The 26,317-nt window shown below is 43.0% G+C and overlaps 1 protein-coding gene across 16 annotated transcripts in view; it reads right to left on the reverse strand.

Annotated features, from left to right (window-relative positions):
* Positions 1–9,144: 9,144 nt before the first annotated feature.
* KCNMA1 (potassium calcium-activated channel subfamily M alpha 1) overlaps positions 9,145–26,317 on the reverse strand; it is a 749,169-nt gene continuing 731,996 nt past the window's right edge. For 4 of the 16 annotated variants that reach the window (XM_049697236.1, XM_049697232.1, XM_012534197.3 and 1 more), the window contains 3 exons: positions 25,176–25,400; positions 22,640–22,668; positions 9,145–15,538 (listed from right to left, as the gene is read on the reverse strand). In XM_049697236.1, the coding sequence (XP_049553193.1) occupies positions 15,387–15,538; positions 22,640–22,668; positions 25,176–25,400 (406 nt within the window). In that variant the 3' untranslated portion in view covers positions 9,145–15,386. Of the gene's footprint in view, positions 15,542–16,694; positions 25,401–26,317 lie in introns of those variants that run through there. The other 12 variants (XM_012534195.3, XM_004273063.4, XM_049697235.1 and 9 more) reach the window with 5 other exon arrangements.

Genomic DNA, 26,317 nt, shown 5'->3' on the forward strand with positions numbered 1-26,317 from the left:
CCAACTTTTTGCACGTGCAAAAAATGTGCTGCTTGAGAGTATTTTGCCTGCCTCCTTGTATATATCTGTGAGGGTATCTCTATCGCATATATGCAGAAGAAGAACTGGTTGGTGGTATATTATGCTCATCTTTAAATATACTTGAGATTGCTATATTTCTACCCAAAAGTGTACCAATCTCCTGACTTACCAGTATCTATGAGTACTAGTTACTCCAAAACCTTACTAAAACTTGGTGTTGTCAAAAAATTTAAGTTTTCTTTATGGAGAATTTCCAACATATAAAAAATAAACAGAAGAGTATAATAGACCTTATGTATCCATCACCCAGTTTCAAGAGTCAACATCTCGTGGTAGGAGGGGCAGGCTTATGATAGAATCAATTCCCACAACCCTGGGGTGAGCAACCACAAACTGGAGGATGATTTTAATGCAGAGGTTCTCCTGCAGGTGCGAAAGTTCTGAGACCCACATCGGGCTCCCTGGCCCAGGGGTCCCGCACCAGGAAGACAAGCCCCAAGAGCATTTGGCTTTGAAAATCAGCAGGGCTTAATTGCAGGAGCCCCGCAGGACTGGAGGAAATAGAGACTTCACTCTTAAAGGGTACGCACAAAATCTCACAGGCCCTGGGACCCAGGGCAAAAGCCTGGGCCAGACCTACCTTCTAGTCTTGGAGAGTCTCCTGGAGGGGTGGGATGGTGGGGGCAGAGGGGCTGCACCTCATGCTGGGGACACAGACACTGGCAGCAGCCATATTTGGTAGCTCCTTCTATGCGTGGAAGTTCGTGCCAGGGCGCTCTCTTGGGCTCCTCCCTCTTGCTCATTAGCTCTGAGACCTGGCCCTGCCAACAGCGTGTAGGTGCCCGAGCTGGGATGCCTCACAACTAACTGGGCGGGGACGCGGCCCATGCATCAGCAGATAGGCCACAGTTGCCTCTAGACATGCTCCTAGACACGGCCCTGCCCACCAGAGGGCCAGGACTCAGCTCTGCCCACCAGTTGGCCAGCACCAGCCCTGCCCTCCAGGAAGCCTGCTCTAGCCTAGACCAGCCTCACCCACCAGGGGGCAGACTCCAGATGCAAGAAAACCACCATCCCCCAGCAGGCCAGACCCTATCCTTGGACCAGCTGGGCCCTGGCCCTGCCCAGTAACAGGCCAACACAACCTTCGGGACACCCTGGATGCCATACTCAACTGTGTCAGCAACCAGGCCCCCCAACCCCCAACAGTGATCTGACACCAGCTCTGGGACCCCTGGGCCCTGTAGCCAGACTCCAGGACCCGGCTCTGCCTGCCAGTAGTCTGGCACTAATCCCAGGACCTGGCTTCACCCACCAGTGGAGGGGGCAACAGCCCTGGAGTCTTCTGAACCCTGACTCTGTCCACCAGTGAGCCAGCACTAGCCCCACGGCCCCCTGAGGTTCTACAGTCTGCTGCCTTGTAACCAGGCCCCACTAACCAGCAGCCAGCAGCGTTCACACAAGGCAGGGCCCATAAACCAACCCAGCCAGGGGCATTTGAAATTAAGAGAGCGGCAACTTAAAACTATCATGTACATATATAGACTGCTATACAAAAACCTCATGGTAACCACAAACCAAAAATCTGTAATAGATACACATACGAAAAAGAAAAATGAATCCAAACATAACACTAAAGATAGTCATCAAATCATAAGAGAAGAGAACCAAAGAAGAAGGAAAAAAGAAAGGGGGAGAAAAAAAGACCTACAAAAACAGGTCCAAAACAATTAACAAAATGGCAATAAGAACATTCATAACAATAATTACCTTAACTGTAAATGGACTAAATGCTCCAACCAAAGGATATAGAGTGCCTGAATGGATACAGAAACAAGACCCATGTATATGCTGCCTACAAGAGAATCACTTCAGATCTAGAGACACACATAGACTGAAAGTGAGGGGATGGAAAAAGGCATTCTGTGCAAATGGAAGTCAAAAAAAGCCAGCACAGCAATCACCCCAATGTTTATAGCAGCATTATTTACAATTGCCACGGTATGGAAGCAACCTAAGTGTCCATCAACAGATGAATGGGTAAAGAAAACGTGATATATTGATATATACTCCCAGGTATTGGGAACAACACAGGTATGTTCACTATACCTTTTCTGTTAAACACCGTACAGGAGGTATTCACTAAAGCAATAAGACAAAAAAAAAAAAAAGTAATAGAAGTATAATAACTGAAAATAAAGAAATAATACTCCCATGTTGGCAGATATAATTGTGTATGTAGGACACACAAAGGAATAAAGCCAAATTATTAGCATTGATAAGTAAATTTAGGGAAGTCACTGGATATATGGTCAATATACCATAATGTATATGGATCTCTATATGTGAAAAACAAACAAACAATATGAAATTTTAAAAATGAATCCATTTAAAGTTACATGAAAAAGCGTTAAATACGTAGTGATAAATCTTGACCTTTGTCACTATCTTTGTAGCTCACCAGTGCCCTCAGCAAACATTTTCTCTTTGAAAAAGATAGGTAGATAGATAGATAGGTAGATAGCTTCCCTAGCTGTTCTCATTGGAACATTTGGAACAATTTACCAGTTTGTGATTATCGGAAATAAAAACATCACCTTTGTCTTTTGACAAGTGGGTTTATGCTATTATATACAATATTTTATTATTTTTGATATGAATATTTTTAAAGTAATTTAGTTATTTACAGCTTTAATGTATGCCTTTGAATATTATGTCATAGTTAAAATGCTTTTCAATCTGAGATTTATTTTTTATGCCTGGCATATTTTCTTCTATTACTTTTTCTTTTTAATTCTTCAGTTATTTATCTGGTTAGTTATTTTTATTTGACTGCAGTAAGAACACTTAACATGAGATCTGCCTTCTTAGATTTTTAAGTATATAATACAATATTGTTAGCTATGAGCACAGTGTTGCACAGAAGATCCAGACCTTATTCATCTTGCAAGTAATTTACTTTTTGCATAAAGAGTTAGATAAGTCTTGTATTAGTTTCCTAGGATGATAATGAAGTAACACTAACTGGGTGACTTAAAACAACAAAAATTTATTCTCCCTCAGTGCTGAAGTCTAGAAGTCCTAAATCTAGGTATCAGTAGAACCAGGCTCCCTCTGAGACTCTGGGTAGACTCCTTCCTTGCCTCTTTCTAGCTTCTGGTGGTGGCCAGTAATCCTTAGTTCTCCTTGGCTTGCAGACTGATCGTTCCACTCTCTGCCTCCATCCTCCCATGGCCATCTTCCATCTGTGTTTCTGTCTCTTCCTCTAAGGACATCAGTCATATTAGATTAGGGGCCCACCCTACTCAAATGTGACTTCATTTCAACTAATTACATCTGTAATGACATTATTTCCTAGTAACGTAACAATCTGAGGTTATAGGCGTTAGGACTCCAACAAGTCTTTTGGGGGGGTTAGGACTCCAACAATTTAATTCTCAACAGGCATGAAGTTTTATTTTACCCCCATGACTACTCAAGTAACTCAGTATCATTTGAATGATCATCTTTTCTCCACTAATTTATCCGGTTCTAAATTACCAGATATTTGGGAGAAATTTCTGGCCTCTTTATTTCTTTACTCTGTCTTTCAAGTCATGCATCAGCACTACAGTTTTGATTGTTGTCATTTTATAATGTCTTTTTGTTGTTGTTGTTGTTTGTTTTTTGCGGTACGCGGGTCTCTCACTGTGTGGCCTCTCCCGTTGGGGAACACAGGCTCTGGACACGCAGGCTCAGCGGCCATGGCTCATGGGCCCAGCCGCTCTGCGGCATGTGGGATCTTCCCGGACCGGGGCACGAACCTGTGTCCCCTGCATCGGCAGGCGGACTCTCAACCACTGCGCCACCAGGGAAGCCCTGTCTTATGTTTTTTAATCAATTTTATTGAGATATGCCATATCTCAATCTCATTTTATGCCATAAAATGCACTAATTTTCACTGTGCGTTCCATTAATTGTGACAAGTTTATACAAGCACACAGCCATCACTAAAATTGAGACACAGAAATTTCTATCACTCCCAGATTTCTCTCATATTGCATGCCGGTCAATCCTCTCCTCTTACACCTTGTCCCCATGTACGGTGCAGGTGACCTCACCTGCCAGTCTAACATGGATAAACCATAATCGCCCAAAGTCTAAGTCAAACGCATAATTATCAGATCTGTTTCTGGTTACTATTTTGGGTGTGGGCCTGGAACTCCATCGTGGCCAACAGGACCTGAAGGGAAATGTACTGGCTTTCTCTAGAAAATATTTCCTCTATATTGAAGAGTCCCCCAAGAGAAAATGTCCTCTTCTTCACAGGACATTGTTGTGTCTGTACATGGCTGCTAAAATAACTGCTACCATTTGTTGACCATGAGCACAGACACTGCCAACCTGAAGGCAGCAGGGCACAAAAATGGAGAACACCGAGACTCCTGGTAAAGATGGCTCATTCCTGTTACCAACCAGCCCTGTGGCCAACTCACCTCTGGGTTTCCATGTTATCAGAGGATAAACATGGAATGTCTCAGCCACTTTAGCCAGGTTTTCTGTTATTTGTAGTAGAATCATTCTGGTTAATATCCCACATTGAAGAGGGTGTGGGAAACCTGGGACTCAGTGATAAACGGTAGAATTATGATTTAAGACACCTCCTTTGGGGGATAATTTGGCAATATGCATACAACTAAATGTTTTTTAAAATGACACAGCAATTCCAGTTCTGGGAATTTCCCCTACTGTTAAGCTCACATTCATGCACCAAGATATATGCACAGGATGTTCATTGAAGCTGTGGGTGAAATAGAAGACGACTGAAAACAACCTAAATACTTGTCAGTAGGAGAAAGGCTAAAGAAATTACTTTTTACATGGAATACCATGTAGCCCTTAGAAAGATTGATGGATGGATTAAAAACTAATCTATACATTATATTGTTTTTAAAAGCTATATAGAGTGTATATAGCATGTTATGCTTGGATTACGCTTGTATATGCATAAACTATTTCTAGAAGGATGAAGAAGAAACTATTAACCATGACTGTCCGTAAGGAGGGGAGCTGGGTGACTGAGAAATAGGAGGGAGACCTACTTTCACTGTTTACTTAATTTTATACATTTAACATGTGTGCAACTAATATGTATGATTAACTGATAATTTTTGTTTTAATTAATTAATGGATAAAAGATCCTAGAAAGGCATGTCATTTCTTGGGAAGATGCCTTGTTAAAAAAAACAAAAAAGACTGCAAAACAGAATAAGGCCACGATCAAGGCCAGTGTTGCCAAGTTGAAGCCTATGGAAAAGGGTAGCCTTGGAGCTTGGATTTCGGCAGCTCAGTCCGGGGTGCTGTCTTGGTGCTGGGTATACAATTACAGGAGGAACAGGTTGTGGTAGAATAAGACACATGCTTGCTAGCCTGGCAGGTCCAGAGCCCAACAATCACAGCAAGCTCTGAAGGGAGGAGAAAATGTCACCGTGTCTCATACTTGCCTGCTGTATATAGGACACTTAGAAATAAGGAACTAGGAAATGCAGAGCCCTAGGAAGGTCTATGCAGTGAACGGAACTCCATTCCCATCCCGATAAAGCTACTTACATCCTTTTGTGGTCTTAGGCCCATATACATTCATTTTTCCTAAAAAGAAGTGTCTTGAGCCCTTTTCCTGATGATAGTTATGCATGTTTAATCTACCTACACCTAAACAAAACAGAAATGTATAAAGTGAAAAGCAAAAGTCCCTCGTAGGTCTCTTAATTTTTCCCCTCTGCCTCTGCCTTAACTTCACAATCATTGTTTATGGCTCGACCTTATTTTCTTCCAAATTTTAATGAATATATAATTATACCTAATCAGTTAACAGTAATGGGATCTGACTATATGTTTTATTTTCTCCCTGTATGCAATATGGGTCAGGAGTCTAAATTTTTCCTGTAAAAAGTAAGATAGTAAATACTTTACAGATGTCATACAGTCTCTGACATAATTATTCACCTTTACTGTTACAGCAGGAAATCAGTTCGAGATGATACATAATGAAAAGGCGTTGCTATGTTCCAATAAAACTTGATTTACAAACAGGCATCAGGCCACATCTGGCCTATAAGACATAATTTGCCAACCGCTGATATACATAAATCTACTTCATCCTTTGTACTGAGTGTCTAGTACTCCACTGAATGTATGAATAAATTCATTTAACTCATCTCCCATTGATAGAGACCTACAATTGTTTCTATTAGAAGCCCTCTTAACCGAGCACTACGTATCAACTAGCTGGGTCAGCTGCCGCTCCCCCTCCATCCTCCTGTGAACAGGCTCGCCGCTGTCTGCCGCACACTGACGTCTCATGCCTTGTGGGATGCTTCTTGTGCTTTCACCAGCTGAGCCTCCCAGCAGTCCCAAGCCAACTGAAACATTTGTGCTTGTTATTGCAGTATGCAATTGAATTAAATAGTGTGCTAACCAAAGAAACAGGACAAGAAAGAGCTTACTGATTCTACAAAAACAAAGTTGGTTATTTTCAGAAAGACCTGATTAAGGTAACTTGCTTTTAAAACATCTGTCAAATTAGAAATAGACTCACTGGGGCTTCCCTGGTGGCGCAGTGGTTGAGAGTCCGCCTGCCGCTGCAGGGGACACGGGTTCGTGCCCCGGTCCGGGAAGATCCCACACGCCGCGGAGCGGCTGGGCCTGTGAGCCATGGCCGCTGGGCCTGCGCGCCCGGAGCCTGTGCTCCGCAACGGGAGAGGCCACAGCAGTGAGAGGCCCGCGTACCGCAAAAAAAAAAAAAACACAAAAAAAAGAAATAGACTCACTGACATAAAAAACAAACTTATGGTTACCAAAGGGGAAAGGGGGGCGAGGAGGGATAAATTAGGAACTTGGGATTAAAAGATACACACTACTCTATAAAAAATAGATACATAACAAGGACCTACTGTATAGCACAGGGAACTATATTCAATATTTTGTAATAACCTATAACGGGAAAGAATCTGAAAATAGATATAGATACATAGATATATGTATGTATATATCACTGAAGCACTTTGCTAAACACCTGAAACATTGTAAATCAACTATATTTCAATTAAAAAAAATAAATGATGACTTAGCAAAAAAAAATCTGTCAAATTAGGTATGGGTGAGATAACTACAAAAGACTGAAAACCAAGGTACATGAGGTGGGCAGCGAATGAGAGGACCCCTACTTTAGCTCTTTGGAAAGACCAGGCCAAGGAGCCAGGATGTACCTGGGTGCAGGCACAGCCCTGCTTCCTCTGCAGTTTTCAGAAGCTGGACTGGGCAGGGGCACTGCTTTCTGCCTGATGATACCCCATGGCCCCACTTGTCCAATCATTCTTTCCAGGTCTCAGGGGACCTCTTATCTCTGATTCTTAGCCTACACTTTCAGACTCTCGGAATGTGAAAGGTTAGTAAGCATGAGATTCGGTTTCTTCTCTGAAAGCCCTGGTCCATTAACATTTAAAATAGTCCTGAGCCCATATTTACATTTTGATATCATTCATGCTTTATTTCCTTTGCACCCTGTCTATTCTGTTCCCCCCGGTTTTTCTCCCAGGCAGAATCTATCTTATCTGACGTTGCAAAGCAGTTAACATTGATTCTGGTGAATGGTCTACTTTGATTTTTGCTACAGGGAGATTTTAGCACAAATTCTCATATATTGTTTTCTCAACAAATAGAAAAATATGTTCCACATTCATTGCGCTGGGTATGTCGGGCCTGCTATTTTGTAACTCACTGTCTCATCTCTTTCATTTGCTTTCTCTGTCACTGTCGATCTCTTCCTAATACTTCATCCTTTGTGCAGACTCCTTCCTTGGAGCCAAATTTGGCAGTGGAGTTTGCCTAACTAATGGGGACCATATGCTCTGCAATTACATTCCCCAACAACGTTCAGATTTGTTAGCAAATATTGGAGAAGGCAAGTTGAGAAACCAGGGTCCAAAAACTGTCAGGAATTGGCACATTCTGACAGGTGAACCTGCCTTGCTGACCCCTGGGAATGAGCTCTGGTTTGGGCTGGCATTGGCTTATGTAGAATAGGAATTTGTTTCTCAAAGTATCAGTCAGTTGGTAGATTGTTCTTGAAATGGCTAAGTGCTCCTCTTATGCCTTCCCAATGCCATACTGTACTAACCCCTGTAGGTTAATTTTTAGTACATGACTACTAGCTGTTTATCCCCTCCCAGACTGGAGTGGGGTCGTGATACTGCTCACTGCTGTATCCCCAGCTCCCAGCAGAGGAATGTGAACATAATAGCTATTCAGTAAATATGTGGCTGAGGAACAAGTGAGACAATCTCTAGAATACATTAAATGCCAATCATTATACACATTACATACATACAACGTGGGTGGCTTTTCTCCAATCTCTAGCTCCTTCCTTTCCTCCAGGCTAGACCAGCCTTAACTCTGGGAGTCCGGCCTCCCTAAAAGAGTTCAAACTTAGGATTCTGAAGATGATTTAAACGATGGCCCTGAGACCACAGCACCAATTTTTAAGAGGTTTTTTGTTGTCATTGTCTTTCTTCTTTTGCCTTGCGATTAAGTTTCATTGATTTCTCTGTGGGGGTGAGTATGGGGCAGGATGAATCAAAACTTCTAAAGGCTGTCTTGATAAGCTAAATGCAAGGAAAAAGTGCACTGCTTCGCTATGCAGGTATCAGGAAAGGGTAACTAGCTTGGGTGCAGGTGGCTGAGGACAGACACATTCTAGCTTTCCAGGGAGCCTACCTGAAGGCTGCCTATTTCTTTAGCAACCTGCATGCTGGAGGTTTTTGCAGGAGCTTGTGGGCCCTCTGGCCATGGTGTGACCCTGGAGGGACTGATTCCCAGGCACCACATCTAATGACAGCGGCTCTTCCTCCCCCCACACCCCCACCATCCATTGCTGTCTTGGGCTGGTACCCACTGACAGTCTCCTTAGAGGTGCAGGGCTCTGTTCACACTCGAAGCTGGAAAGGCAATGGAAGGCCATTCCCATGCCTCCTATCAGTCCACAACTTTGCCTTCAGGGAGAGCTACAGCAAGCTGATGGAAACTCAGAGACTCCACCCCCCCACAGATGTGTGGGTGCTTCAGAGACACAAGGCACACTCGCCATTTTAGAACACAAATACATAAATTTTTAATCTGCGAAAAATACAAAATGAAACCATGTACAAGTTATGTACAAACCCTTTTTACAAGACAAGAGAGTTATCACTGGTTGTTACAGATGACAGAGTTGAGTAGATCATTTCAGAGCACCAGCATTTAGTCTCTCTTCCAATTCGGTTAGGTCATAGAAGTTCATCATTACCATTATCATTATCATCATCACCACCACCACCATAATGCCAACAATCAAACGTCTGAAAGACAGATCAATAAGCCACGCTCCTTTTCCTTAATGAACTCGTAGGCTGACCTCTATATAAGCATAGTTTTTTTTTTTTTTTTCTTTGTCCCCTGAAGAAACATTGGGGGCAGGTTTTGGTGTTAAGTGGGGGAAGGTTTCTTTTCAGCATCTGGGTGGTGGGATGTGGGCCAGAAGTTTTAGGCAGGATGTGATTGTGTCACCTGGGAATGGAACATTTTTAATTACGATTTCCAGGCAGACCTTGGTTCATGTTTGAAATGTTGCAGTTCTGGTCAAATGTGTCTCGGGCTGTGCTCAGCGGAAGAAAGGGAGGGGAGCAGGCTGCTCTGGGGCAGGGGGGCTTTGGTTTAGTGTGGAAGTGGGGCTCCATCAACTTTGTTGGCAGGCCTCCCCTACCTGCTGGCTGCCTTTCTCACACTGACCCTGAACCCCATGTGACAGACGCTCTAGTTTGCTCTGGTGGGCGTATGACGGTGCCGTGTGGACATTTCCAGCTAAGATTCTGAACAGCGGGCCCAGGAAAGCTTCCTAAGGCAGGCACACTGGAGCACTTTGGTGTCACTTTTGTCCTTGTTCTGCTGAATAGCAAGGTGGAGGAGAAGAAACACAGAAGTCCTCGAGGGGAAAAATAGACCAAAGGAAAGCTTTTGAAATTTGAAATCTACCTAGAAATTAAGATTGATTTTCACCAAAGCCCAAAACCCTCTCTCCTCATGCTGCCTGCCCAGAAAAGCCACAAAGCAAAGGGATTGTTGCATTTGTTTTAGGAATGCTGACACCAAAGCCGCCAGTGTGTGGAGATGAGGAACAATGGAATGACATGAACAGGGAGGCGAAAGAAAAAGCACACCTCAAGATCCCTCTCTTCTGGTCCTTCTCCAGGAAGAATTCCAGTGACCTAGAAGTCTTAGCCAACCTCCATTGCCTACGGCATCCAAAGTAACAACTGACTGCCCACCCAGAGCCAGGCCTCGTGACAAGCTCTGGAGATAAAACAAACGAGCAAAGTCCCTGCCCTCTTCAAGTGAGTCCTTTTACTTCTGAGTCACCATCTCCAACACCTTCATTTCCAACCTCTCTCTTAAAGTTTCCGTCTCTGGTTTCCCGTTTTTCTGATTCTGGAGTACCCTAGGTCTCCTTTTCCAGGAGTACCTACTTATTTTGCTCCTTTTAGCCCTTGAAAAAATATGGTTGTAGCCCCCATGTTTTTCTGCCTTCAAAAAATCTTCCACACCTACCCTTCCTCCTTTGGAGAACCCAGCCATACACCCCACTGTGTACATACCTCTGTGGTTCTGACGTCCAAATCCACAGGACCTTCCGTAGCCCTCCTCTCAGCTCCACTTTCTCCTTGCCTTTTGTCTGAAAAGCCTGCCTTTATAGATCACACTCAGCTTCTTCCACTTTGAACTAATTAACACAACAGTTCTCAGCTGCCCTGCATTCTTTCCTATTGCTCCACAGGGTTCCTCAATTGAGGTCCCAATTAAGTGTTCCTTTCACAAAGAACCTTTTCCAGAACTACAGCCAATGACCCCAACAGCCAGCCCTCAAAGCAGCCCCCACACCAGCCCCTACCCTGCCATTTGACCTTCTACAAGTAGTAGGATCTATAACATTTATTTGAGGAAGGTAGGACTTCATGTGCTGAGTTGTGGACTTGGAGTTTGCACCCTTGAGAACTCCATGCTGCTGAGAAAAATGGTCAACTCTGCATATCTGCTCTTGATGACTTCCAGGAAGAACTGACTTCGCAAAATATACAACCTAAAAAATGCACAGATATTGGTGTTTGTCACTTTTTGTTTAAAACATCTAGTGGCTTTCCATGAGTTTCTAGAGCAAGCCTCAACCTCTTAGCTTGGCCCTTAAGACAATTTACTTTCTAGCCCCTTGTCTGAAGTCTCATCTTACTTTCCCTCTGCTCCCCATAGTAAATGGACGGATTCTGCACTGGAATTCCATGTCCAATTTGAATGATGTGTTTAGTCGTCTATAAGTAAGGTGACTCACGTCACAATTGGTTTAAATTTTTTTCTCTCTTTCTACCTCTCTTCCTTCCTTTTTTCTAAACTGAGATTCTCTTTGACAAAGAAAAATGGTAGATGAAAATTAGACTTATGAATGTAAGTAGCAAAGAAATAGTTGTTGTACTGATGAAAGGAAAAAAATCAAATAAACAGAGGATGGGAAATGAAGTGAGAAGTAAGACTGGTACCTTCCTAGTGCCCAGATCCACATGCGGAAATAAAAATGAGGAAAACTGCAGAAATCTGGGGGTTGTGAGCCTCCAACTACATATTGGAGATGGGAGATATGGGTTAGAAATGAAGGGATTGATGGAAATTGAGCCTTGAGCCAATAAAAAAGGCAGGCCAGGATGAGATTGAGAAGAAAACCCTAGGAACACACAGAAAAATCAGATCAACATGATTCAGGTGAGTTTGAATTGTGAAATTTGCGTTTTGAACCTAAGGAGACTCCCAATGTAAAGCAGAGGAATGAACATAGCTGCTGTGTGTCCAGAGCAGAAAAGGCACTACCTTCAGGAGGACTGCTTGGGTGGTGCAGCAAGAAGGACCATTATTCTAGCACAGGACAAGACTGTCTCCAGGGGCTTGCCTTGTTCCCATGCTCCTCCCTCCTTTTAACTCAGAGCACATCCTCTCAGATCTGAAAGGGACCTTAGAGTCATCTAGATGAATCACTTTCATTTACAAATGAGGTCACTGAGACTCAGAGAGTTGAAAGAACATTTTCGAAGTGGATAGCTAGTTATTTGCAGATGTAGCTTGTGAACCCTCGTATTAAACCATAGCAGGAAACTTGGACTCTTCGCTTTTCAACATGAAAATATCCCCAATGTTCTTATGCCTTCTCACTTTCTCCCTTTCTAATCCTAACCAAACAGTTCTAATTCCCTGTTTATTTAAAGTCCTCAATTAAATTTTATACAAAGTACATTATAAGATGCCCCAAGCTTTGGAAGGAAAGAGCTTCTGGGTGTTTTCCAACATGCCTTAGTCACAACCACTTTTATTGAAGGTGTTTTATCTTGGTTCAAGGGGCTATTTTAAAGTATAAAATTGCTCAGATGAAAGCCAAAGTTTTCTTAATGAGAAAGATGATGATGGTGACGATGCTTTTATCAGTAGGTGCTTCTGCTTTTAAAATAGCCTGTTGGTGAGTGTGATTCCCAAAGCACTTGAGTTACTAATTTGGGAAAATGGCTTCTCTGGAATCCTAAACTGGGGTGGGACCTCAGAGCCTTATAACATGGACTATACCAACGATGGCCATCGTTGGTCTGTGCTGAACGTAGCCAGGAAGATAGGTCTGTCAGAGCGTGGTGAGGTGAGGATTCCCTCAGGGCCAGAGGGCTCAACAAATAGAAACAAATCGGGAAGCTCTGGCATTCCTTCAAGCCCTTCAATGATCTTACGATCTCGTTTCTGTTTCCATTTCACTTTCCGTCTACTGGGTACCAGTTTTTGCCAAAGGAGCCACCGGCCAGTCGTTTTGTATACTCCCTTTAAAAAATGCCTTATTTCATTTTCTGACCCCAAACAATTCATTATTACAAAGGCAAAACAGCACAACCTTGCTCTACCTTAGAAGAAAATGGATTCCTGCCAATTGGTTTTTGGAGGGGAGCCCTTGCTCCAGGAAACTATCTTAGCCATTTTGGTTTAAAAAAAAAAAAAAGCTTAGATTCAAATCTCTAGCCATAAAGGGCATGGAGTTTGTACTTCTGTTTCCAATGTGCATTGGTTTGGAGAGATGGGGAAGAGAGGGCAGCAGGCATGGGACACTGTGACCTAACTTCCTCTAATGGAAGAGCATTTAGGTGGTGGCCACCAGTGCCTGCCAGAGGAGACCAAATAGTTAAGACAGATTCAGAAATGGTTATCAAGTTATCAGGAACCCACTAGGGTTCATGAAGGAAAGAAGAGCGTGGATTGATGTACTAAGAATGTACTAAGGTGAACCCAATACAAAATCGTTATGTAGAAGAAGGCCTAGCTTTCAGGAAAGTTGTCAACTCTCAGCAAGGGTTTCGCCCCACAAACCCATTTTACTTCTGTTGGAAACCAGGAAATGTTTATCAGCCTGAAGAGAATGCTGACGTCAGTTTAGTCTGCTGAGTAGACTAGTGATTGATTATAAGTAATGTTTAAACAATCCAGTTGGACATACGTTATATTCACGATACCTTTATAGAACTAATTCTACAAAAATGTGACGACAGGGTAACCACAGTCTGACAAGTCACTTTAGGACGACGCCTACAAGGTGGAAACACAACTACATTGGCTCTGCAGGGACGGGACAGAGGTGGAAGCTCATTTTGCCTACGTTGGTAATTGGAGTACTTAGTGGACCTATGTTTTCATGATGATTTCATTGCTTGGCTCTGATCTGATTTGCTGTGACATCCTACGTACCACAGGGTCATGGCCTAATGGAATAGATAGCATGGGACTTTGGGGGATATTCTGGTTAGTTTGGTTCCTTCAAGTGTCCACAGTTTACATTTTTAAGAAGATAAAAATCACTATCACATCCATGCTGCTCCAGAGATCCTGATGTTTCTGTCAAAGACTGATCATTTTGAAGTGGAAAATCATTTGGAATGGAACAATTGCTGGGACACCGTTACACTGAGCATGCAAGCAACAGCAGAGCTCGGAGACATCGGAATTGTGTCTGATGGTTAGAAAAATCTTTTTGACCACAGTTTGAAGTGGCTGATACATTAGATTTCATTGCTGGTTAATTTTCAAAGGCTTTTTCTAACGGTCTATATTAAGTGCATCCGTTGCTGTCCTTTTGTTGTTATTATTTTTTAGGTTGCTGTAACAAGTTTGTGTGTTTTGTCCCAGCAACTAAAGGAAAGCCTGCAAAATTTAGATCTGGGCAAAAGTCATCTCTTGGATCATGGAACTTTTCTGGCTTTTACACAAAAACTCAGTGAATAGCATGAATGTGTTATATATCCTATCGTTAAGTAAAACTATTCATTGGTGTTTACAAACTTTCAGGCTAAAAGCCCTGGACTTGGGGAATGGGGAGAGAGTCCACCAGACCTTTCCAAAGTTGCAATTACTGCTTGGTTGATTTGGAGATATGAAATGAGAAGCATAACAGCATGTAGGAAGGAGTCCCCACCATTAGGACAACAAACAGAGAAATAAATGTCTTCTGTGCATCTGGTCCTCAACTTCCACGTCCCAGGCATGCTCACAACCCTGTGGTATTGTTAGTTGGCAGGGTAAACCCGATCTGGCATTTGTAGAAAAGCTGCAAGAAGGTCTTCCCTTTAAATATATGAACAAAAGTTGAGAAATACAGGATGAAAACTAAAACTACAAAAATATGACTTTCGAAAATAAGTAACTTTCCATTTATTAAGAGCTGGTGTCAGTACAGCCAAAATACATACCCATCTAGGAAATTCACCTGCCCTCTTTTGTCTTCTTTTTTAAATTTACTAAAATACATGTTTACATTATTGGACCATTTTAAAGTTGTCTTAATAATCCATTTCCCTTAATTATAATTAACTGTGGTGGTGACCATCATTCTCCTCAAAGAAAAAGAGAGAAAGAAGAGAAATATGCATAAGGAGTCTGGCCACATTCCTTTTGAGTTTGCATTGTTAGATATAGGGAATATATATATGACAATGGAAAAAAAAGAAAAAATATATTTTCCTTCTAATAAATAAAAATAATTTAAAATGCTAGAGGCTATACATGACTATTTTAGTATGTTCATATATAAATGAAATCATTTTCTTTTCCAAAATACATGGAAGCAATATTCAAGGCAAAGAGAAAGATCTGTCTACTTTATTTTTCTTGCAATTCTTGCTTATCCTAACGTTTCCACCAGTGATTCAGCATGTAAGAGGAAGAAAAGTCACATCACCATTTATGAAGTTTGTCAGGCTTTAAAAAAAATAGTTCTGGTCTCCTGGGAGTCAACATTCATCTTCAACTTCTCTGATTGGTGGAATCAAGCTGCTTGTGGATTTATATTGGTTGATCTGGTTAGCCATGTGGGTACTCATGGGCTTGATTTGAATGTTTCTGGGATAGGCATTATCCGGTTCATCTGTAAACCATTTCTTTTCTGCTAAAGGGCAAAACGGATAGAGAACAAGAAGGAGAAATGAGAAGCTTAGTTAGTCCTAGGGCAAAGACTTTGGAAAGTTCATTGAAAAACGCAAAAAAGGTAATCGAGAGAAGCTGACAGTGAGTAATTGGTAAGAGAGACAGTGCAGTGTAGGGAGAACCCCGGAACCTGAAACATACCTCAGCTGCCCGTAGCAAGTGATGAACCAATGGGCTATTGGGACTTGGAGGCACCAGGGGTGGACTTCAGAGAATAAAGAGGGGTTGGGAGACTAACTCTGGCAGTGTTCTCTGGGGTTCCTTTCTTGGCCTAAAAAGCTTTGGTGGTGAGGAGATGGCGAATATAACAAATATTAGGTATGGGCATCGCACCTAAAGAAAGATTTCTGCATCCATCGATTTGAGTGGAAACTGAGGGACATTGTCCCTTCCACAGACTGAGCGATCTAGAATCTTATGCAGGACCTCCTTCTTTGCTTGTACAAGCATACTTAAAGGTATATCTCAATCATACCACTCTTTTGCTTCTTCTGCAGCCAGTTTTGGGGATCTTAAAGTAAGCCCACAGATTTTTGCTGGTCAATGAGGGTGAAAAGTCAGAATAGCAACCAATGTTTTCAGAGGCTTTTGAGATGGCTTTAATTTCAACAAAAGAAAACTCTATGTTGCTATAAAATTATGAAAAGAATTCCTAGTGGCACTATCTTAACCGACTATAATCACCCAAGCTGTCGACAAGGGAGCTTGACGAAGGCTTGGCATTTCATTTCCACCCTAAATCCAGAGATGGCTGAAAGAGAATGCTGAGTCAGGGCATTCAGAGGCGGGGGTGAGGATGAAAATGGCCTAGCATCCTCCTGGCCGTTCAGTGCTATTTCATAAGACTCAGCCCTCATCCCCACCTCTTTCTACAACTGGAATTTTCTGGGAAATCAGCCATGTGTACAGACACAAAGGGACTGGGGCAAACAGTGCATTCTAACTTGAGAATCGTATGCCTCATTTTAGTAGCTTAGGAAAAGTAAAGAAAAAGGGAAAAAGCTTTCAAGCACACCCACTGCTATAGAGACAATGGCCTCTCCGGCCTTCTTTTCTGCCTATCCTGGATGAATAGGTTAACAAAATTGCTCACCTGGCTTGATCATGATGGAGGAGTGTGTGTGTGTGTGTGTGTGTGTGTGTGTGTGTGTGTGTGTGTGTGTGTGTGTGTGTGTGTGTGTGTGTGTGTGTGTGTGTGTGTGTGTGTGTGTGTGTGTGTGTGTGTGTGTGTGTGTGTGTGTGTGTGTGTGTGTGTGTGTGTCCCTGCATGGCTAACGATTTATAGATCCGGTATGTATGGTCAGCTCATGACCACTCTGCTTGTCTCTCCTGGACCATGCTTCCTCTTGCTGTGTCCAGTGCCCTGAGCCCCCCTTGTAGACACCGAGCTGCAGCCAGGATGAGCCTTGGTGAAAGCTCACTCACTAACCTTTGTTCGGCAGCTTGGTTTACACCCCCCAGGAAACTTCCTGCCTCCTGGATCACTCTCCTTCCTGCACTGGCTCTCTCACCTATTATAATTAAGTTCACTTTGATTTGAACAGATTGGACGATACGAATTCATAATGCTACATCCTCACGGTGAAGCTAACTGATTAAGTGCTTTAAATTATTCCCCCTGACAGAATGATAAAGTTACAATCTGTTCTGAGATGATCTACAGCTTGCCAGACTCCTACAGCTTCTTTCTACATTCATTTATCTTTTTGTCAAGCAGAGCTTTTTTTTTTCCCTAAGCTTCAATTCCATAGATCTTTTAAAGTCATCAGCACATCTGAATTATTAATGAGGCTGTAGAGGCAAGGTTCCTGATGGGCTGGTTAAAAAAGGTTGTATAGAAATCCGGGACTGTGTACACATCAAAATAATTTCAGCTCCATTTAAAAAAGCATTTAGTTCAAGTGTGACACAGATGAACCATTATGCATTTGTGGAAACCAATTTTTTTGTGATCTACGATTAAACTAACCTTTCAGAGAGGAGTAAAGTATGATGATTATCATGTTTTAAAAGCATTGCCAGGCCACTGAAACAATTTCAAACTATGACTTTTTCCAATGGTTTATGTATAAAGATGATTTTCAGAAGAGCTGAACCCAGTGTCTGTGCTGTTTGCCTGAGCTGCCCTTGATTTTGGCCACGCCCTTCTGTGGCCAGATTTTGCAAAGGGATTTAGTGCTAGGTTGGACATGCCAGGTTGGAAGGGAGAGTGAACTCTACTGATGGAAATGAGTAGGACTTCTGGGTGAAAGACCTAAGACAGCTGCAATTTGCTGAAATTTTTACAACTGCTGCAGAGAGTAATTGTTCAGAATTTAGTCTTTACAGTTCAATTCAAAGTTGGCATTTTGACCTTCCACGGCAGGGAGAATATCAATTTCCTCCTGCTGTCTGTAAGAAAGAGAGCATTATTTCCCCATTTAAGCTTCTCTCTCTCTTTCCTTTTGCATTTCTTGCCATAAATATAATCTAAGCAGAGTTCTCCCTGTGTTTTGGCCATTCAGCGTCAACACAAAAAGGAGTTGCGTTAAAGTGTATCCTGGGGACGAGCTGAGGTTTCCGTTATGCCTGAGAAACAGGCTTTTTAACTCGGGTGCCTCGTAAGATGTAAACAGCTGTTTTGTTGGAGACTTGGTTAGATATGATGCTGAAGAAATGGAGATAGATGAATGCTCTGAGCGTTTTACTAAAATGTCTGGGGGCAAAGGTGTTTCTCCCAAAGGGCTTGAGAGGAACCACACTTTAACGATTGCCAGTCATTCTGCCCCAATGGAGAGAGCTTTGCTATGACAATGACACTTTGGTTTATCGAACTGTGCCTTCCAAAGGAGCCGCACCACTGGGTGCCTACAAAATTGGCCTTAAGGAAGAGTAGTCAGGGAAGGAATTCACGTGAGTGCTGAAGTGGTCCAGGGTCGATCCAAATCCCTGAGCTGGTCTCCTCCCCCTGCCTCATCCCACGAGCCAAAAAGATTTCTGGGGGCTTTGTTTTCATCCCTAGGATGAGAAGGGCAATGGATCTGGTTTTGAGGGCCTCCTCCCTGCCAAAGAAAAAGAAATCCATTTGTTAATAAGCTTCTTGAAGATGTGATGCATGACGGCATCACTGTGAACAGACTGTGGGACCTGCCTGAAGTCAGGGAAGGAGTGGCATTTAACAGTCTGTGGCAAGTGATCTGGCAGAACGAGATCAAACCCAGAAAATAACTGCCGAGAGATGTGACACTGCCATTGGGAGGTGTCACCTATCAAGGCTGGCCATGCCATGAGCCATCCACTGCAACAAGGAGATAGCATAGAGCAGTAGGTTAAGGTCAAGGGGATCTGCTTCTCTCATGTGCTAGTTGTGTGGCTCCGAGCGGGTTGTTACATAATTTATCTTAACTTCAGTTTCTCATCTGTAAAATGGGGCTAATGGACCTTCCTAAGGGTGTTGTTTGGATGAAAGGGGCTACTGTCCATGAAGCACTTATCCACATACATGGTAAGTCAATGTGAACTGTTAAGACTATCAGTATTATTAGTAACATTAGGGGGCATTATAGCACAAAGTTCATGGACTTTAGTTTTAAATACTTCGCTGGCACTTCCTGGCTGGGTGACTTTGAACCAACCTGTCCCTTGGATTCTGTATCTTTCAAATGGAAATACTAACAGCATCTGCATCTAAGGTTATCTCGAGAATTGAATGTGCTAATATACATAAAGTGCTTGGAAGAGTGTCTAGCCCATGGTAAGCACTTGGCGTTTGTTAGTTTTTAGTATAAGGTCAGCATGGATATGAGTACTCTCAGTGCTAAAGGACGACATAAGGATAGGTGATACCTTTCGGTGTGATTGCAGATAAACTAGGGTGGAGAACTGAGGTGTATAAACTTGGGTGCTGGCCAGAAGAAAGGGGATTTTGGCAGCAGAGAAGATGGAGAAGGATTCGGTTGGGTAGCCTTCCTTGGGAAGGGGAGGAGAGGCAGGAGTGACACCCTTCAGTGGTACTTGCGTCTGAAATATTGGCTTTCAACTTGACAGGGGCCCTACCCTACCTGCAAGCCATCTGCGTCTTCCATTGCTACTTTCATCACTGACATTCAAGGGTCTAGAATAAGGGTCAGGACTTTGTCCAGCCATGAGGAATCCCAAGGGAGCAGGCTACGGCAGGGAAGGGCTTGAGACCTGGGCTGACATAACTGCCTGGGGACCCGGAAGCAGAGCAACAGGCTGCACTGTGACAACAGAGTCTCTTTGCTGGCTCTGTGGGTTGTCACTGCTGTGGGATTTGGCCTTTTCACTTAACTACTCTTCAGAGAAGAGAGCATGAAAAGGGAGATGATGATACAGCAAAGGTACTTGGAATAATTGGGCATTTTCTCGCTGTACCACAAGCTGAAGTTCAGAGAGAAAGGGCTTGAAAGGGAAAGATTCCATTTGGATAGAGATAACAGTGGAGAACAGTAAGAGCTAACAAGGAGCTCAAGCATTCAAAGGTAACGCTGTGTGGTTTCACATCTCACACTTCTGAGAGCTAGTCTGGCCTTCCCCCGCCCCCTGCCTAGCAGACCCCAAGGTGCCAGAGGACCCCACCCACACACACTGCCTCCTTTCCTCTCCATGGGCAAAGTATGGTTACTGCACAGAAATGAAAATTGCACCGGAACCAGAGCAGTTTTTACTTATGAAAACTGTCTCGCTCCTTTGCGATTGTCCAGTATGACTCTCTTTGCCCCTTTTAACTGTGAGGCTGATGCTGCCATTCCCTAGGCCGAACGACTGCTCCCTCCTGGCCCTCTTCTGTGGCTTGATCCAGCTGACACCCTAAGGGTGGACTTTTCACTCCTCCCTTCCAGGCGGTAGGGGGTGATCCCTCTCACCTCCCTAGGTGGTGGATGTACGATCTCCTGGTGGGAGATAGTCTACCAAGTTAGTGACAGGTGCCCACAGCTACTTCATCACCTTATGACAAAGCAGGGGTGGGCTGAACGAAGCTGATTGAGACATTGATTTTTTTACCCTGTCTTGATTTCTGGAGGCCCTGAAGTTTCTGCACTCTCTTCTTTCTCCTTCAGGAGCCTGTTGCTATAGGAACCTGGCGGGTTGATTTAATTGTCTCTATTGGGATGCAGACACCTTTCGGCTTTTCCCATGCTGAAGAAGAGCCCGTCAAAAGGTTCCTCTGGTCATCTGGGACCTTGAGGTTGCTGGCGGGAGGCAGAGTCAGTCTCTCCACTCAGTGAACTTACGGGGGTGTTCCCCTTTCTCAGAAGCTGTGTACTCAGCTTGAGAAAGTGCCAACAACATGACAGCGTTGTGAACCATCTACAGGCATTCCTTGAAATTGGCTAAGAAAAGCCAAGGAGGTGAAGATACCTTATCAAATGATTAAAGGTATAAGAATTTTTAAGGTCAATTTATTTCAAAAATATTTATTGAGCACCTATTGAGAGTAAGGTTCTGGGTCATAACCTGTAATATTCATAATAGAATTTGAAACCTCTCCCAATAATGGTAGAAATCTAACTATAAGGGTCCAAGTTTCTCTTTATCCGTTTGAACTGGCTTCAGGAAGGACCCTGGGTAGCAGATATCAGGGATGTTGATTTCATGATCACCTGAGTGTTGAGGCTGAGAGGGTTTCACTGGGCCTCCTGGTCTATCCACTTACTTAAGCTTCACCCCTTTCAAAGCCTAAAACAAACTGAACTGAATGGCTTACAGACTGCTTCTCTTTTAGAATGGTGCAGATAATTGAGTTTCTAGCTATTGTTCTCTTTAAGTGCACATCCTTTCTCTTCAAAAACGCTTTCGCTTTCCACCCTGACCTACTTGCTTATTTTTTGGGTGGAAAGGGGGAAGAGGAGAGACGTCATACGAAAACCTTGTATGCCTCCTTCCTAAGAGAACCTGAAAGAAGGATGAGAAGTTTGGGGTCACATGAAAACCCATGGAAGAGATTCTTCATTCAACTGAGGAAAGAACAATATAGTAGTTTGGGCTCATAAAAAATACAAGTAATAATGATACCTTTTTCATCACTGAATATATCATTAGCCAAGTACAATCAACTCTCAACTGTACACCTGAGTCCAGGGAAAATCCCAAAATTTCATCACAAGTCACAGTCTGTTCCCACTCCATTCCCGTCACAAGGTCCTCTCATCAGAGCTGCTAACAGATTGTATAAAAAACACATTTTGGATTTACTTCTCTCTATCTGCCCAATCTCTGGTTGGGATTTCACAAATGTCTGAAAGGCAGGTGAGAGAAGAGATCCAGGTAATATAGAGACTGAATCATCAACCCCCAGATGACTGGGTGTGGGCTATTGAGTTGATATATCCAGCCGGACAGTTTTAATTTGGGGGTCATACTGATCCAACTGCAAGGAGACCAATGCTCTTTACCATTAATAACCCTCCTGGTTTAAATTGAAAGGAGGGTAAACGATTGACCAAGAAGCAAGTTTGCCAAGTGGAATAGCTGCAAATGTTTTCCAGAAAAGCTTATCACCTGGCATCATCACTTGATTTAGTCGGTCTTGCCAAGATAAACACAGAAATGTGGACAGACTGATGGGGGACTGGGTTGGAGTGGTGATAATGGGGGGAAGTGGAGGAAGCTGGGTTTCTTGATGGGAAAATGCTTTTGGACTTGGAGCAAGGTACCAAGGTGGGCAGGGAGGCCACGTGCAGATTGAAAGGCAAGCCAGATGGAGAGAAGTTTCCCCCAGATCACCCAACCCCAAACCCAGGAACACCAAAACAAACTCTAAGGGGTCTAGCGGTAGCAGCAGGACAGCCTCATTGCGCTGAGCAATTTAGAAAGTGGAGGAAGGTGGAGAAGAAGGAAGGGAAGAGGTGGGGGGATGGGGAGGAAAAAAAAAAAGCAAAATAAATAAATAAAACCACAAACAGAACAATAGAAATAAAAATAAACAAACCAATAACAGAATAAAATTTGTAACTCCTTTTTTTTTTTTTTTAATTTCACAAAAGTTTTCACAAGGACAACGTTATAGAAGAAAACCCCCAGCAGTGGCTAGGTCATGCAGAACCATTAATTGTCATACCTTGGCCCATTCTATTCATCCTTGTTGCACTTTAGAGAGAGAAGTAAGCTATGTGAGTTTTACAATGCTTTTAAACTGTCATATTTCCTGTTGAGCACTTTAACTGGCACATTCTTATAGTTATAAATGTTCTGAGGGCATAACTTTATAACCTCCTTTGCAAAGAACGCATGAAGAGCTCTTCATGATCCAAAACTGGGGGATGTGTGTGTGTGTGTGTGTGTGTGTGTGTGTGTGTGTGTGTATATATATATACACACACACACATATATCTGTATATATGTGTATATATATAGTTATATATAAAAAGATAGTTATATGTAATATATAAATCAATATATATAGGGACAAAAATAATTTGAAAAAAGTTTTCCACTCATAGGGCTTTTTAATATACATGTATACAATGATTCCCCACCCAATACTGATTGCAACACTGCACTGCTCTGTCTTGGGTGTGGGGACGGACGTTCTGACTGAGCCTCACCATTTTGTCAGTAAAAGTGCTTGTCAATTCACACAGCAAGCAAATCTCCAAAACTATCATGCTTGGGGGGGGGACAGGGGATCCAAAATCTAAACCCAAAACATTCACCATAAAAACACCTTTTTAGAGATGGTTACAGCTGTGACATCTTTCTCCTCCCCTCCACCCTATGCTGTTTGATGGAATTTGTTTTCAAGTAAACATTTCAAATACGTATATAGCAGCCCAGGGCTAGTCCATCCATACAAGAATTTGGTCATGGTGGAGTTGGCCGATTTGTAAGAACTACTGTACTGCCTAAAGCATGATTTGCATACATAAAATATCTGACAACTGTATATTGAAAAAAGGGTTATTTTTCTACCTTTTCCCTCATGCTTACTAACGTTAAAAAAAGAAAGAAAATGAAAGAAAAAATAATTATACCAAAATGCGTTTGGCTCACTGTCGCACTCTTTTTCTTCTCTCCCATCTGGTAATGACAAGGGGGTCATTCTCTATTACTGTCATTCACCTGCCTAAGTGGATTGGCTACGTTAAAGAAATTGACGATGAGAAATTTTTCCCACCAGCTTTCTGCTTTGGGACAGCCAGCATCGTGCAGCTGTGCCAACAGCTGAAGGTAGTAGCTGGCTTTTGTCTTTGTTGAGTCAACTGTGGCTTGATCCTCCTACATTCTGATTTATTTAGCGTGTCGGCTCCTAGAAAAACATGATCTGCCGCTGGGTTTATCTTCCTCTCTCTACCGCGGCCCCAGCCCTTGCTCCTCGCTGGCACTGGGGCCCTAACTAATCAAACAAAGGGGAGTAAAAAGGTCCCCTGAGAATGCGTGGAAAAATACTTGCTCTTTCCTGAGCATTATTTATTCTGTACATAAGGTAAGTAATTCACCTTTTAAAAGATGTAAAAGTCCCAGGAAGGCAGTTTTTAATGACTTACATCTGATATTTATGATACATATGGCTTTTCATCCCAAATGTCAAAAGTGAGAGGAAAAAACAGCTATTCATATGGCAGCATAAGGAGACAGAATAACAATTTAATATGCAATCAAACCTCTTTTCACTTAAATTAAATGACTAGCATTTGATACTTCCACGAAGGGAACTATTCTTTCCTCCACAGTAAGGGAAGAAATGTTCATATGAACTCCCAAAGGAAGCTAGCTCTGGGACAAAAGGCCTTGGTGAGTAACTAAAAAAATCTCCGGGCTTCCCTGGTGGCGCAGTGGTTGAGAGTCCGCCTGCCGATGCAGAGTACACGGATTCGTGCCCTGGTCCGGGAAGATGCCGCGGGGCGGCTGGGCCCGTGAGCCATGGCCGCTGAGCCACCGCGTCCGGAGCCTGTGCTCCGAAACGGGAGAGGCCACAACAGTGAGAGGCCCGCGTACCGCAAAAAAAAAAAAAAAAAAAAAAAATCTCCAATGTTCTAACAAGCAGGTGCTTCATCATCTACACAAATGGCAAAAGCCTTTCAAATACTTCGCGATATTTCGGCCCAGAGAGTGGAACAACCAATATGTTTTGGTTGCTTGTTTCAAATAAACGTGTGTATATATTATTGTGTGTGTATAAAAAAAAAAAAAACAAGAGAAAGAAAGAAAAACAACAACAACAAAAAGAAAACCCAAAGCACCCTGATAATCCTTATACATCAGAATAAACTGTTCTTCTACATTAACTAAACTTGCTTTGCATAACTGACGTGGATCACAAGCGCTCCCTTCTTATCTGTGAACTCATTCCTGCAGTGAGCTATTTATGTCTGGAGCATGCCTTAGGGTTATTTTTCCCCTAGAATCATAAATAACTTTTGGTCCGTCTGCTTATTTGCTGTTGTGCTCAAGGGTTTTATGGTGGTGGAATAAAAATGACAACCACATGCACACTATCATACATATGCAAATATGTGTAAAGAAAAGGGGGGGACTACAGGGGAAAACGGGGAAAGTTACTGTTGGAAACACCCACTGGGTAAATGAGTGGCAGATACAGTTTCACACACGGAGGCAGTGGATACACATATCAGAGCCGCTCTTCCTGCACGTACTTCTGTTTGTCTCGGGACTCCCGGGACTTGGGCCGGTTCTGTCGGTTTGCTGTGGATGGGATGGAGTGAACGGAGGAGCTCTTCTTGCTGGAGGACTGGGACGAGTGGGAGGAATGGGAGAGGCTGGCCCGGGACTGGCCGGCGTTGTGGTCAAACTGCATTAAGCAGAAGATCAGGTCCGTCGGCACGAGCTCAAACTCGTACGGGGGGTTGGTGATGACATACCTGGACGCGGAGAGCAAAGAGGTCATAGAATGAGGATAACTCGGTGGAGATTTCACCTCTGAACCAAACCAGGTCTACCCGAGGATCTGGGAGGTGGACTTCCAGCTGGTCCAAGGCCTTAAACAGTATCTTCCAAGTGGAACAAACTCTTCCTCTGTTTAGCTCAACAGAGGAAGTCAGCCATGAGCCCTGGCGGAGATGCTGAATTAGCGCCAGTCATGGGAGAACCAAACGGTACTTTCTGTGGTCTACATACCCCTTTCAATACAATATCAAGTTCCCTTCTGATCCTGAGTGGCCCGAGGGCATGCAGGAGGTTTCCAGGACTGCACTGCATCTCTCATTCTAGAATGTTCTCACAATCTCAGACATATGTCACAGGATCTTTGTTTACCATGATCTAGCAAAATCTTAGTCCTCCCTCCCTCTTTAGCTTTTAAAAATCAACCTTGGTAGAGGATGTCACTTAATGGAAGAATATAAAACACCTCCCTACCTATGTGTCCCTCAGGCTTTAACTGTTCTCCTCAATTTGATCATGTTTTTCCCCGGTTAACACCAGACATAACTAAAAATCACTTTGTTTCATTTCTAGCAGGGGATTTCAAAATTGAGGTCCTCAGGCCAGACATACCAGCATCATCTGGGAACTTCCTAAAAATGCAAATTCTTTTTTTTAATTGAAGTATAGCTGACTTACAATGTTGTGTTAGTTTCAGGTGTACAGCAAAGTGATTCAGCTCGCGCTCTCTCTCTCTCTCTCTCTCTCTCTCTCTCTATATATATATATAATGTTCTTTTTCAGATTCTTTTCCATTACAGGTTATTACAAGGTACTGAATATAGTTCCCTGCGCTATACAGTAGGTCCTTGCTGTTAAAATGCAAATTCTTAAGCACCCCCACCCAAGACCTACT

Source organism: Orcinus orca, chromosome 14 (genome assembly GCF_937001465.1).
Source record: "Orcinus orca chromosome 14, mOrcOrc1.1, whole genome shotgun sequence".
NCBI lineage: Eukaryota > Metazoa > Chordata > Mammalia > Artiodactyla > Delphinidae > Orcinus > Orcinus orca.